Source organism: Gambusia affinis, linkage group LG01 (assembly GCF_019740435.1).
Source record: "Gambusia affinis linkage group LG01, SWU_Gaff_1.0, whole genome shotgun sequence".
NCBI classification, from domain to species: domain Eukaryota; kingdom Metazoa; phylum Chordata; class Actinopteri; order Cyprinodontiformes; family Poeciliidae; genus Gambusia; species Gambusia affinis.
In genome coordinates this window covers 22,932,538-22,945,921 of record NC_057868.1, presented here as the reverse complement: position 1 = coordinate 22,945,921, position 13,384 = coordinate 22,932,538, and the positions used below count along the sequence as shown (strand labels likewise).

The 13,384-nt window shown below is 37.7% G+C and overlaps 1 protein-coding gene across 3 annotated transcripts in view; it reads left to right on the top strand.

The window, feature by feature from the left end:
* Nucleotides 1-13,384, top strand: part of cep104 (centrosomal protein 104) — a 32,845-nt gene that overhangs the window by 14,982 nt on the left and 4,479 nt on the right. For 2 of the 3 annotated variants that reach the window (XM_044117227.1, XM_044117235.1), the window contains exons 12-20: nucleotides 709-882; nucleotides 5,577-5,753; nucleotides 9,336-9,536; nucleotides 10,213-10,308; nucleotides 10,438-10,513; nucleotides 11,455-11,527; nucleotides 11,744-11,852; nucleotides 11,994-12,132; nucleotides 12,941-13,002. In XM_044117227.1, the coding sequence (XP_043973162.1) occupies nucleotides 709-882; nucleotides 5,577-5,753; nucleotides 9,336-9,536; nucleotides 10,213-10,308; nucleotides 10,438-10,513; nucleotides 11,455-11,527; nucleotides 11,744-11,852; nucleotides 11,994-12,132; nucleotides 12,941-13,002 (1,107 nt within the window). Of the gene's footprint in view, nucleotides 1-708; nucleotides 883-5,576; nucleotides 5,754-9,335; nucleotides 9,537-10,212; nucleotides 10,335-10,437; nucleotides 10,514-11,454; nucleotides 11,528-11,743; nucleotides 11,853-11,993; nucleotides 12,133-12,940; nucleotides 13,003-13,384 lie in introns of those variants that run through there. The other variant, XM_044117242.1, reaches the window with a different exon arrangement.

Genomic DNA, 13,384 nt, shown 5'->3' with positions numbered 1-13,384 from the left:
ATACAGACAGTGTTTTAAGAAATGCTATTTATATTTCTGGCTTGTTAAACATTCTGTAATATTTTTTCCCAATCCAAGGCAAGTGATTGTAATTTGACAAAAAAATTTTTGGACTAAATTCCATAGCTTCCTGGTTTAAGCACCACTTTGATGGGGAACGGCTTTGTGCACGGTCATGCTGTCAACATACTTTCTGTGCCACATGCAAAACATGCCTCACAAGCTGCTTTGTTAAAGCACGAAATTTGACAAGCTTGACTTTGCATCTATTCTGTGGAAGCTGATTCCAACTTTTCCTGGTGATGAAAAGGGCGGTGAAATTATAATTGCACTGATTTATTTCGCTCTGATCCAGAAAACGCCTTTAAAGATCATTGAAGTCTTTCTCTTGCTGTCCCTGGTTCTATTTGGTTGTCTATTTCTGTATAATACCTCTGTAATTTTTTTATTTCTAAATCTACAGTGTGAATCGACGTTAATAAGCAGAGAAATATTGCATTTATAGTCATTATTTAAATGCTTAGTTGCCTTTCTTCTTTTCATTTTCCTTCCTCTTAAGCTTTAATTAAATAAACACAGCTGTGAAATATTGTACTCATTTCAAGTTAATCATTCTTTAAGATATGTAGTTGTTCTTTGTCGCCAGCAGGTGATTTTTAAAAATAGCTCACAAAGTTTTAAACCTAACCTGTCTGGTTCCTTCCTCAGGTTTTTCACGCCTCACTAAAGCTGCTCCGGTTAATGCTGAGCCAGCTAATCCCAAGTTTGGGTCTTGGCCGGGTTGAGGTGACCCACTGCCTAGAACAGACCTTACCTAATTTGCTGGTGCGGACGGGAGACTCCCCTAACCGTCTACGGACGGCTGCTATCGCCCTCATACAGGTAATATGACAACCTAAGTGATGTGTGTGTTTAGTTTGCAGAACGGGTTGGTATTTTGCATCTGTTGAGCTTGTTTTTCTGACCGTATCGGTACTTTTCAAGCCCAAGTTGGTTTCTCATGTTTCCATCCATCTACACCAAAGTCAAATGCCGTATTTGTCATTTTCAGGCAAATATGGAAATGATAAGCACAAGGCATTTCCTTGTGCTTCCAGAACACAAGGAAATGCAAAAGATAACCTGTGTGACTGACTGGCAGACATGCCTAACCATAGTTGGCTAAATCCGTTTCTCTTGGAAGCAAAGGAAAACCGTGCGACCCTTGTTTCAGCCAGCTTACTGGCAGTGCAGAGCAGCTCGAGAAATCTTTGTTCACTCTCCCATTTTCACTGAGCTCACATCAAAAATAATAAAATGTAGGAATAGCAGGAGATTTCTTTCAGTTCTTCTTCATGGTTTGTTGTTTAGGACCTCAGTCTGCTATTGCATTCATTACACCTTTGAGGAAGAGAGCTAGTAATCTAATTTTACAGTTTTTTTATTCCGTAATTTGTAATTAAACAGTCATTTATACATTTACATGTTTTTGATTTTTGTTTTTTGTTGAAATCAGAAAATGAGTTCTTGTTTCTATTTTCTTTTAAGTTGCTGGGAAGAGGTACGTTTTGTGTGTGCGTTGTGGTTTGTTTGAGTCGTGAATGTTTGAAATGAGTCGGTGCACTTGTTGATGTCTATTTGAAAGCCATTTTGTGACTCAAAAGAGGCCTGAAGGCCTGTTGATCTTCCTCTCCAGCTCTTAATGTTGATCTCGAGAGGAAACCCGGATCTTAATGTTTTATGTGGGTAAATGGGATTGTATTGCTTTAAGTGTGGCTGACGAGCTGCTTTCTAGGCCCAGTTGATACTCGTCTTCAATTGCCCAATATTCCAGCTAAAGAAGCAGGGGCCTGTGGGCAGAACTGCTATTAGGTATGCATGATTGGAATCCTCAGAAACCACAATTAAAGTGTCAAGATAACACTTTGAAGCTGGTAAATTGTAACAAATTGTTCCTTCAGGGCCCTCTGGGTGAAATCCCTGGAAGCCATGTAAACACCACCAGGATAGCTGTGAATTCTCGTGGCTAATTTCGCAATAGTTGTAGCTCTATCAACAGAGAGCTGTGACTACAACATGCTACAAAGGTCCACATGTTATTACTGGAGCTCTCGTCTCTTTTGTCCATACATAAAGACACCGGCCCTCCAAGCCAGATTACAGAGTCACTGATGTTGTGGTGGAGCCAGATTTCAGTTAAGGCAAAAACTCACAAGTAACGTATTTTGTACTGTATGTTATTACTTTAGCATTATGACTTATTGTCGAAGAATAAATGTAAAGCAATACTGTAACTGGTTTGTGAGGTTCCGCTTGAAGCTGTTCTAAGATCCCTGCCGTGTTGGAACATTTCTAAATGCTGGTATAATCGTTTCTGTCCATCCTTCTCCAATAAGGAGACATTTCCTATTGTTACTGTATCCTATTTCTCACCAGTGTATAATGTTTCACAGAGCAAAGTGTTTCCCAACTCCCAACAACGGTTGGCCACATAAGAACGTGTGATCAAGAGCTCTTCTCCAGACTAGTGGTAGCTGTTCTGTATTCATGCGCTGCTCTTGATTGAAATGTAAGTTATGCTTGACATTGTTCAGTAGAAGATTTTGTCACATTTTTCCTTCCTTATTTGGAGAGTCAGACTTTCCATTGTTCAATACTTTCTGAAACACTTTGTGTTTTATTGGAGTGTGCTTTGTTGGCATTGTATGCAAAATATAAAATTATGCTACAGGATGTTCCATTTTCCACCAAAGACGAGCCGACCACAACAGAGATGAACTTGGTTTATTATTACTGTTGGTGAACAAAATGTCTGAGCAGCAGATGTATAGTTTAACAGGATTATTTGAGAGCTCATTTGAGAGTCGTCACTGAATTTCAGAAATGTTGTTATGAAACCAGTGATCCAATACGAAGGCTCTTCTTGTTCATTATGCTTGTCTATGTTGTACAGCTACTAGAGTGAGCAGCTCAAATTTGTCAATCTTTATAACTTTGTTTCAACAGGTAAAGATATTTCCAGTCTACTAACCACAACAATCCCTTCTTAAAAATGTTCAGTGAAGCTAAAAAGGATCTTTGTTTTTAATGTTAAATTCTTTGAATGAAATATTGATTCATTGTGTTTTTCTATATATAGACTAAAACAAAAACAAGCAAGCAGAAACTTCTGAGTTCAGTGGTAGTGCCAACTGCCTGTTGTGCAGGATATCAAACCTTTTTGCCTTAGTTGGTTAATGAGTCAGGCTATCTGCTCAGGTAGAGCCAGCAGTCAGCTGTTTAACAGCCTTGCCACTCATAGCTCACCAACTATATCTGTAAAAAAAGGTGCAAAATTTATACCAATCTTTAGTTTCCGAGCAATGACTGTTTATATTTTTTCAGACTGGAAAGTGCTACTAAACCGCCCAGATTTTCCTTTCTTGTAACCGAGAACCAAGCATGGTGTTTGTCAGTGTCTTTTTTTCTGCTGTGCCTAGTTGTCTGGAAGCATACCATTCCAGTGTCGTGACTTGTCCTCCTGCAGTGAGGTATGCCAATAATCTAGTCAGGATGAGAGCTTTCCATCCCTGTATGAGCCCATTCTTTTATTTTATTAGCAAGAGAAAATTTGCAGAATATGCTAAACATAAACAAGAACATAATGCTAATATTCAAATTTTTAAGCCAAATGATAGCTGGTAGTGTGCCATTCCTATGCCGTGACTTGTCCTCCTGAAGTGAGGTATGCCAACGATGTGGTCAGGAAGAGAGCTTTCTGTCATGGTATGAGCCCATTCTTTTATCAGCAAGAGAAAATTTGCAGGATATGCTAAACATAAACAAGAATATAATGCTAACATTCAAATTTTTAAGCCAAATGATAAAACAGTTGCTTAGCAAAAATGTATTGCTTTCTTCAGATTTCAGTTTGTGTTTAAAAAAAATAAATAAGAAGCTTACTGTAAGTATGATTCATTTCTTGCCTCAGTGTGTCCATCCCGTGCTTTGGCCTAATAAACAGTAAGAGGCGAATAAAGAGGTGTAGTCATGGTCTCTAAACAAGCCTGAGGTTGTTTTCTCCCTGACTCCCCACACTGCCTCCTTTACCTATAATTGGGATCAACTGGAACTGTGAGTTCATCAGAAAGCTGGATATAATTTTCTGACCCAGGGAGAGACTTAAAAATGTCATGGCGAGATGGCGTGTTGTGTACAGTATAGAGTGCTGTGGACAAAGTATTTGCAGATTTATTCCGTTTTAGATTAATTTGGTACTGAAATGGTTCAGGTCCTCAAACAAATAACACAGGGCCTGATTGCTGTCAGACCGCTAGAATAAAGAAATTACTTAAAAAAATTTCCGATGACCCTCTAAATTTTGGGCAATTATTCTGAGGACTGGCGAGAAAATACATCCTGTTAAGTTTTATTACATTTCCAATAATTCTTCTGCAGCAATTCAGAAAAGGAACATTTTACAGGCAGTAGTAAAGTAATAGGCTCAAGCAGCTTTGTTTTAATTGATGATCATTAAATTCTGCTCCAGAAGATGAATGTTCGTCCACTAATTTGTGATAAAAAGTCCAAGCTCACATGGGTTATGTAGAAGGAAAGCAACCTCTAAATGGCCAAACAAATCCTTGTTTTGGAGGGGCCTAGTTAAAGTTAGGACCTAAATTCTATAGAAATGCTGTGACTTGATGTTAGACCAGGTCTTCATACTGGAAAAGCCCTACAGTGTGGTCGACTTAAATCCGTTCATTGAAGAACAGTGGGTTGAAACTCCTCAGCAATATGAAAGGTTTGTAGCCAGTCATCCCTTGTTTTTGATGGCAAATGTTCCTGTCAGGAGTGATAAATCTCAATATTTGGTTTAGGAGCAATTGCCTTTTTTGCACATAGAACCAGCTATGTGAAACAAGACACATAGTCTGAAAAAAGGCACATAAATAAATATAAATAAATATAAATAACTTAATAAATAGTTGTCTTTAATAAGAGATGATCTTTTTCTCTCAATAAATAGAAAACAAAAATTGAAAACAACATTTTTTTTGTATGATTATTTGAAATACTACGGTGTGACAAAAGCGCAGAATAAATCTCTTAAGGGAAGAAATGTATATATTTTATGGCACTGAGTATTCTTGGCCCTTGGGATCTGTGGCGGTGAACTCATTCAAGGGTGTGTGTGTGTGTATGAGAGGGAGTGTTTCCTTTAGCTCAGCAGCTCACAGACATTACCAAGCCTGTCTGTGTTCCAGGTTGGTTTCTAATGTCTCATTAAAACTTTGATTATTTCTCTGCTTGACGAGCACAAAATTCTCTATTTCTCTCTTGCATTTCAAATACAGGTAGATCTTTAGTCCTCAACAGTGAGAGGGAGTTTTAGAAGAGCCTTCTTCTGCACATTGCACTTGGATTATCTGCCAAGACTTGTCGACTTACAGGATGCTGTGTTGAAAGATAAATTCCTATGTGGGAAAAAACAAGCATTTATCAGGAGGAGCCTGCAGCATACGTTTTACCTAAAAAAAAAAAATCTGTAGGTCTACAAACGCATCAGCTAACCTAAACAGTGTAAATCTCATTCTTCCTCTTGTCTTTTGTTTTAGGAAATTGCTGTTTTGAAGGAGGTCAGAGCCTCACAGATCATCCCCAGTGAACTGGTGAAGCCTTTCAAATCCAACTTCCCCCCTCGTCTGGCTCAGAGTCGGGCTGAGCTGCTGGAGAAACTTCTTGTGGAACTGGGCACAGACAACTCTGGCTTCACCCTAGAAAATGTCATCATGGTAAAGAACCAAAATTATAATAAAAATAGTAATAATAATGATGATAATAATAGAAGTTTGTCTTACGTTGTGTTTTGAGTTTTTTGTTTTTATGTAATCTTGAATTATTTGAAGTTTCTGAAGTGTCTGAAGTTTACGTTATACGAGTATTCACAAGTCAAAAAAACTCAATTGGAAATGACTTTTTCCCCCTAAGCACAGTCTGTTTTGTTATGCCAGCAAACATCAGTTGCATGATAGTCTGTGATGATCACTTCACAGATGGAAAGAAACGTTCTTCCCTTGTTTTGGAATAAATAATGAATGTTATTCATACATTTATTTTAAGGACACAGTAAAGCATCGCTCTGACAGCATCAAGTCAAGTCTACTGTTTGCTTAGCGTACTTGGTTTACAGATCTCTTGCTCTGTAAAGCTGGTTCTTAATTTGTCATCGATCCATTGCTGATCTCAAGGAAAACACCACTTTGGTCAGGGACTGGAGTCAGGTTTTTGGAGACCAACAACTAATCAAAAAAATGTGACCATTATGTTGAAATCTCCCGAGGTAGTTCCCATTTTAATCTCCTTAGTGTGAAAACAAACAAATAAACAAACAAACAAAAAAAAAACAACAACAACCAAGCTATACAGAACAGATACAGCTGGAGTCAGAGCTGGAGTCGTTGGCAGAGCGACGTTTTGTGACATTTTATTTCACCCAGACTTCCAGTAAACTCCACTCAGCTGAGCCTATGTTGGCACAAGTGACACTCTTTGCTTCATTGGTTTCCAATAATGATCTAATTTTTTTTTACGTAGTTGTTTTAACTCCAGCCCTTTCGGCCTAAAACGCTGCCCAGTCCTCTTTGGTCCACCAAAGAAAGTCTCTGTAAAAGAAAGTCTCTTTTTGGCCCTTCTCTTGACTCTGCTTCATATTTGTTAGAGGAGAGCAAATTGTTAGTTTTTTCATCTCAGTTTCAAGTTTGGGCAGGCTTGGAACCAAGCTCTTTTTAGAGCGGAAAGAATGCTTGCTTTGAAAACATTCTCTATCTAGATTGATCTAGATTGATCTAGATAGAGCTACATCCCGCTGCATCCCACAACTCGTCTCCTTCTCTAACACGATTTAGTGTTACAAATAAGATTTGCTTACCTTTAAAATGAACTGCTTGAGTTGACGATACGTTTTTCATTTTGATATTTTGAGATATGACAGGAGAAATGAAGTCTGTTTTTTTTTCTCACTGCTTTACAGCGACTAATGTCAACTTTTAGCATTTTAGTTGGCATCAGCCATAATATAATGTGAGGAGTGAACAAATCCCTTAAAGGTTAATGAAGTACTATATAATATAGATATTTTGTTACTGATTCCATACTAATAGAAAGGAATGACCCCATTAAATTGTTTATATAGCAAAGAAAAGTATATCTTTTTAGAATAAGATTTTTTACAACTCAAGCCTGATGAACTGCACACAAAGCACAGTTGACCATCGACCTATTTATTCTCTGAAAAGAAACGCATTATCTCTGTAAGATATGCTAAATATACACATAAACATATTTAGCAATGTCACATTTTTCTAACAACTCTATCAGCTGGTGTGACGGGCACTCTGTGCTACTCCACAGTGGTTTCTCAGCGATAGTTCAAACATTTTCTTCTTTTTCCTGTTCTGTTGCCGTGGTGATTTGCTCTAAGGCAGGGGGCCAGAGTCAAGAAAAGGGAATTTCCTAATTAAAAATGAGAACTGGTCAGTGGAGACGGCAGAATAATGGTATGTTGTCCTTGTTGAGCAAAGGTTGGTTGGCCTTTTGACTCTGTTATCTCAGAGAAGAGGTAATACTGCCAGTGGGAACATTACCATTTGGACAGTAGCTCACTACTGAATGAGTGTTTTTTTTTTGTTGTTTTTTTTAGTGTCCTGGTATTTCAGCAACTTAATCAATTCTGCCTTCGTTACTCAATAAATAACTGATAATGGCAGCTTGAATATGGATGAACCAATTTTGTTAAGTTTTTAAGTTAGGATTCACCTGTGCACTGATTTTTTTTAAATTATTTTTTTTTTAATTGAATCAGTTCTGTATTAAATTGTATTTACAGAATTAAAGTAGTGTGTTGGTCAAATTATTTACTATTTGACAGCAAAGAACTAATGATTGGGGCAACTACACAACAGTTATCTTGATTTTATGTCTTATGAAAAAAACAAAAAACAAATCCTGTCCCGTTGCCATAGAAACCAGTGAATGTTTCCATCGGCCTCACAGTTGCACGTTCACAACTGCTGCCTCAGAGCATATAACACAGGCACTGGACAAACAACCGTAGAGCGCCATAGTTATGAGTGATAGGGAGCTTATTTGAATAAGATTTTTCAATCAATCCAACATAGTTCACCTGTTGAGATTTCAGAACCGCAAAACAAAGCATCCCAAAATCAACATCCAAGAACTGAAAAAACTCTCTAAAGCCTCCTTCTCCTCTCAATGTAGCTCTGTTGAGGGTTATTTTTAATCCATATAGCTCAACTTCACATTAAGAGTTTATTTTGAGAATGAAGCTCATCAGCTGAACCACCCACTTGACTAAACTAACATCCCTGTTGTCTAGCCTCTGTTTCTGGTGGACTCCACTCCACCTTGTAGACCCAAACTACAGTGGGCAGGACCTGCCATAAACCTATGATTACAATTTTCACCTGCTTAAAATGATGTCATTGATATATTGGCATTTGGCAATTGGTTGTTCAATGGTTTAATATTTCCTGAGGATATGTTGGTCTTGAGTAAAACAAAATTGTTACTATATTTTCTATTTTCTATAGATATGAGGTATCAAAATATTTACACAAGAAGTTTAAATTATACATTTATTTGTATAGCAAAGCGATGTCCGTTTATGAAATCTCTGCAAACCGTTTTTCTGCGACGTTTAGGATCTGCGGCACAAAGTTGAGTTTTGAAGGACGGTAACTTTTGTAACTTCTGAAGAGACGAGTCTATATTTGTTTTTTTTTTTTTCTGTATTGGCTCGACCAGCAAGGTTGGAAGGACATCGGGTTTATGTGGCCATTCAAAGCACTTCTAGCGTGTGATGTCACAGGAGTAAAGATAGACCAGATGTGAAAGCAGAGCGAGTCCCTGGAAAGTTGCAGAGAAAACGGCATGATTCTCCATCTCAGGGCTCCAACCTTGTGTAGCACTGCACCGGAAACAACGGGGGCAATTTTAGGGTGCCAAAGGACACCCGAGGGTGGTTTTTGTTTGAAGCTATAAGACTGTCAAACTCTGCAGCACTGGCATGTTCAATCATGCCTTTAAAATATGTGATTAGATCTCCAGAGGCAGCCGAAGAATTTGCCTCTGCATTTTTGTAACAAAAAGGAAGGAAACATAACATGGAGATAATTTATGGATATTTATTTTTAGAAAAAACAACAAAAACACATGTCTTATTTACTTGTGCTTTGCTCCCCAGTGTCGCGTCTCAACACTTCAGTTCCTTCTTTTTTTTTTTTTTGGACTAAAACTACAAAATTGTATCCATTTATTCCACTCACATTGATCTAATTTCTCTTGTCATTTGTCAGTTTTGCACAGCTGCTTTGGAGCACAGTGCGAAAGCGGTCCGAGAGCTGGCAGTAAGCATCATCTTATCCCTGTATGAGCAGCACAGAGGAGCTGTTCTCAGCTACCTTCCGCCTAATGATGCTTCCACACAGAAGAACTTCCTCTACAAAACCCTGTTTGATGGATTTGGGACGATTGATGGAAAAATTGCGGAACCTCAGGCAAATATTGGATTTTTTTTTTGTTTTTTTTGTTTCTTTTTTACATTTTGATTTATTCTTGGGTGTCTTTGCTCTGGCCAACTTATTTGCATCAAACTGACAGACAAAGGCAGTATTCATCGTTGTAAACAGATAGTAGGCCAATAGAGCAGCTGGTAGATGGGCAGTGAGACTCTTAGACATGCTAGATGGCAGCATTCTTATAACCTGAACTTGCAGGACGGGTTTTAGGTGAGACTTCATCAGAAAGACAGATGAGAATTTCACGGAAGGTAGAGGATTGTCTGACATAATTTCTCCCTTTTTTGGTTAACAAATCAAGAAAAGAAAAACGCATGCTAGTTTATCATGCATAATGATGCTAATTTGAAGCTTTAATAACGTCACTATAATTTTTAGCAGGAACAATAACCCTGACTTTATCTTATCTACACTAATATCGTGAATTTGTAGTGTAAACTGTTAACTGCAAACAGTGATACAACAGGAATGGACTCCTTTAAGAACCATAGCAGTCTAATTTCTTCCGTTTTGCATGCGCATGGTGACGCTGCCGTTGAGTTTAGTTTCAAGAATCTTTTAAAAGAGCATCGTAAACAAAGACTCAGCAGAACGCAAGAGTTGACGTGGGCACCGTTTACACAAATGGTCTAACGATGTGCTGGTTTTCTCTCAGGCTTTGAAAAACGATGTCAGACAGCAGCCTGGACAACAAGAGAAGAAAGAAATCCGCTTCCTTCAAAAGCAGCTGGCTGCCTTGAAAGACATCACAGTGGGTGGAGCTGTCATCAGTCTGCAGTTACATCAGCTCTCCAAACATTTAATAATTCCCGTTTATGACTTCAGTCACTTTGAAGGTGGCCACATGCTCTGACTTGCTTTTGTTTCCTCTGACGTGTAGGAAAGGGAGAGCGAAAGCGGCACAGACGAAAGATCCAAACAGGAACAAGACAAAGTTGACAAACAGTCCCCAAAAGGTGCCAAAGCAAATATCTAGAAGATGATGTTTATTTAAAACAACAGAAAAGAATAACGTATTCATCTTATACTATTGCAATGGAATATTATAAGTGGGGTATGAACTTTAAAGAAGTGCAAAAACATAGACCTTTTAACAGATGTCTATGATTAATGGATGTTTTGTAAGTAGCTATTGTCCATTTTTATGAGCAAACAAAAAATTAAGCCTGCACTTGCAGATATATATAAACATAATGTACTGTAAATAATGTTCACTTTTCTGTGTCTGATATTTCAGCATGTATAGCTTAATTTTCTGATAAGTCGGATTGCCACCGATTTTTTTTGGATATCTACAAAGCTCCATAGAGTGAGCATTTTAATCAGATAGCAAATGTTTTTTATTCTGCACACATCTGCCACTAATGGAGAATTTACACAAGTGCTAGTCAAATGTCACAGCAACGACCTGGTAACATTACTTCAACCTCATGCTTTGCTTCTCTTTGGGAATCTGTCAGATTTACTCACCTTAGCATGCTGAGTTCTTGAAGTAAATAACACAGAGGTGTGATAAAATGTGTAATAATTTTGACAGTTTTGAAAAGTTCATTTATTTCAGTAACTTAATTCAAAACGTGAGACATATTATATACAGACTGATGTTTTCAAGCCTTCATTTCTATCATTTATGATGAATTGCTTCTTACAACTAATGACAACATGGCATTTAAATTTGGAAGATTATATCAGCAATAGAAAAAAACATTAATAGAGAAATGCGGACATGGTGAAGAGTATGTTTAATACCTGTTTAGAGATTGTTTTATTTATATATATATATATATTACTATTTTGGTTAAAGAACTCTTTATTCTAAAAGAAAACTTGGATCATTGCAGATGTAACACACCGTTTTTTTTGTTTTTTTTGTTTTTTTGCATGGATTAATTTACAGGTGTCACAAAAGGCCCCCAGTGTCAGACAACTGACTGCGTAGACATACAGGAAGCCATCGAGTATCTGGATAAGTAAGTCATGTAAAACACAGTGCGGGCCTGTAAAAAGCTAATTAAATAAAACTAATTAAAAAAAATAAAAATGTTGGCGAGAGATAACGTTTGAAATCCATACAATAACCTAAAGCTCAGTTCCTTTTGGTGCTGATTTGTTTAATGTAAATTCTCATTTTCATGTCACTGATGTTGCATTACGAGATAGTCTGATAGGATCTGTATCTATTCTAGCATGTGCATTTTCTGTGGCAAAAAAGACGAATCGTTTACAGAAGATGGATTGGACCTTCACTACTGGAAACAGTGTCTGATGCTGCAGCGCTGCGATGAGTGTAGACAGGTACATTCATACACTGGTATAGTCTGACGTCCCACAGGTTTGGGGCTTGTTTTCTCCAGCCTTCCTCAAACTAAGTCACTTACCAATCTGTTTTAGGACTTCTACAAAGAGCCGTTGTGTGCGTGTGTGTCGTGTTCACAGGTAGTTGAGATAGCCAGCCTCACAGAACACCTGCTGCGGGAATGTGAAAACAGGTCCAAGTTCAGCCAGTGTCCACGCTGCTCAGAGGCCGTGCCCACTGAAGAGCTCGCTGGTCATGTTCAGAGTTCAAACTGTAACCGTAAGTTGTATTTCACCTGGATGGAAAGTCTAGTGATGATGTTTTGGGAATATAAATTATTATTATTTTTGTAATATGCTGTTTATTCTGTCTTTTTTTTCTTTTTTTTTTTTACTTTTGTTAAATATATATGTAAATTGACTTTAGGAGAGATGGAGGCATTCATCAAAGAGCCCCTCAAAAATTCAAGGATGGGTTTATGAATGTTTAATCCATTTGTAATATGGCTTAAGTCATGTAATTGGGACAGAAAAACTGAAAACAAATCTGTCATAGCAATGGCTCACAAAGTAAAAATTGCCACAGAGATGGCATGAATGATGTCCATTAACATTAAACCATCATGTCAAGCTAGATAACTAGGTGGGCTATGTGCTTGTGTCCAGTGTGGAGTCAACTCCTTAGTGGACATTCTGCTTGTAGCTCACGAACTGTGGTTTTAAAACTGCACGCAGGTGTTTGTTTAGTTTCCACACTGTAACTATTACAGTTTTCATTTTCGCAGACTAATAAAAAGCAGAATTTGTTTCTAATTTTCCACAATTTTGACGGTTACATACATTTCCTCAGTACTTGGTAGTACTTGCAATGTGTTGCATAAATAATTAATAGCAATGATGTTTGTTTGCTTTTAAGCTGAAGTCTGTCTGCTTTCTTTTTTCAGCACAAACTGATTACATTTGTGTTCAGAGTTAAGTTCGACTCTATTCCCAGGCTTAAGAAAATATACTTCAGTGGGTATTTTTCTTTTAAATTGTGGGGCATTAGGCGTAAACATATGATGTTTTTGTTCTCGCACTTGTTTCAGGTACAGTCGCCGCCTCCAACCACTGTCCTTTGTGTCACAACAACTTTCCACCTGGAGAGGAGGTGAGATTTTTTTTTTTTAAGCAACTTAGTTATTCACCAATGAACAACAATGGCTTGAGCCATTGGTTGTCATTCCATACTAATGGAATGACAACCATTCCATTAGTAAAATGGAATGGTTGTCATAAGATGGGTTTCCTTTTCTTAATCAAAAAATGGTGAGAACAAGTAGATACACGACTTAGCATATGATAGGCTTTAGACTGCAACAGCTGTTTGGTGTAAACACTGCTATTATCACACCCTCTGTTATTAGAGGTGTTTGTAATTCTCTCCTGGTAAATAAAATACCATCACACACTTTACATTTCCATTGCTTCTAAAAATCCATTTATGAAATGTGTGGTCGCTGCTGTTTATGAGCTAATTTCCTCATGATTCC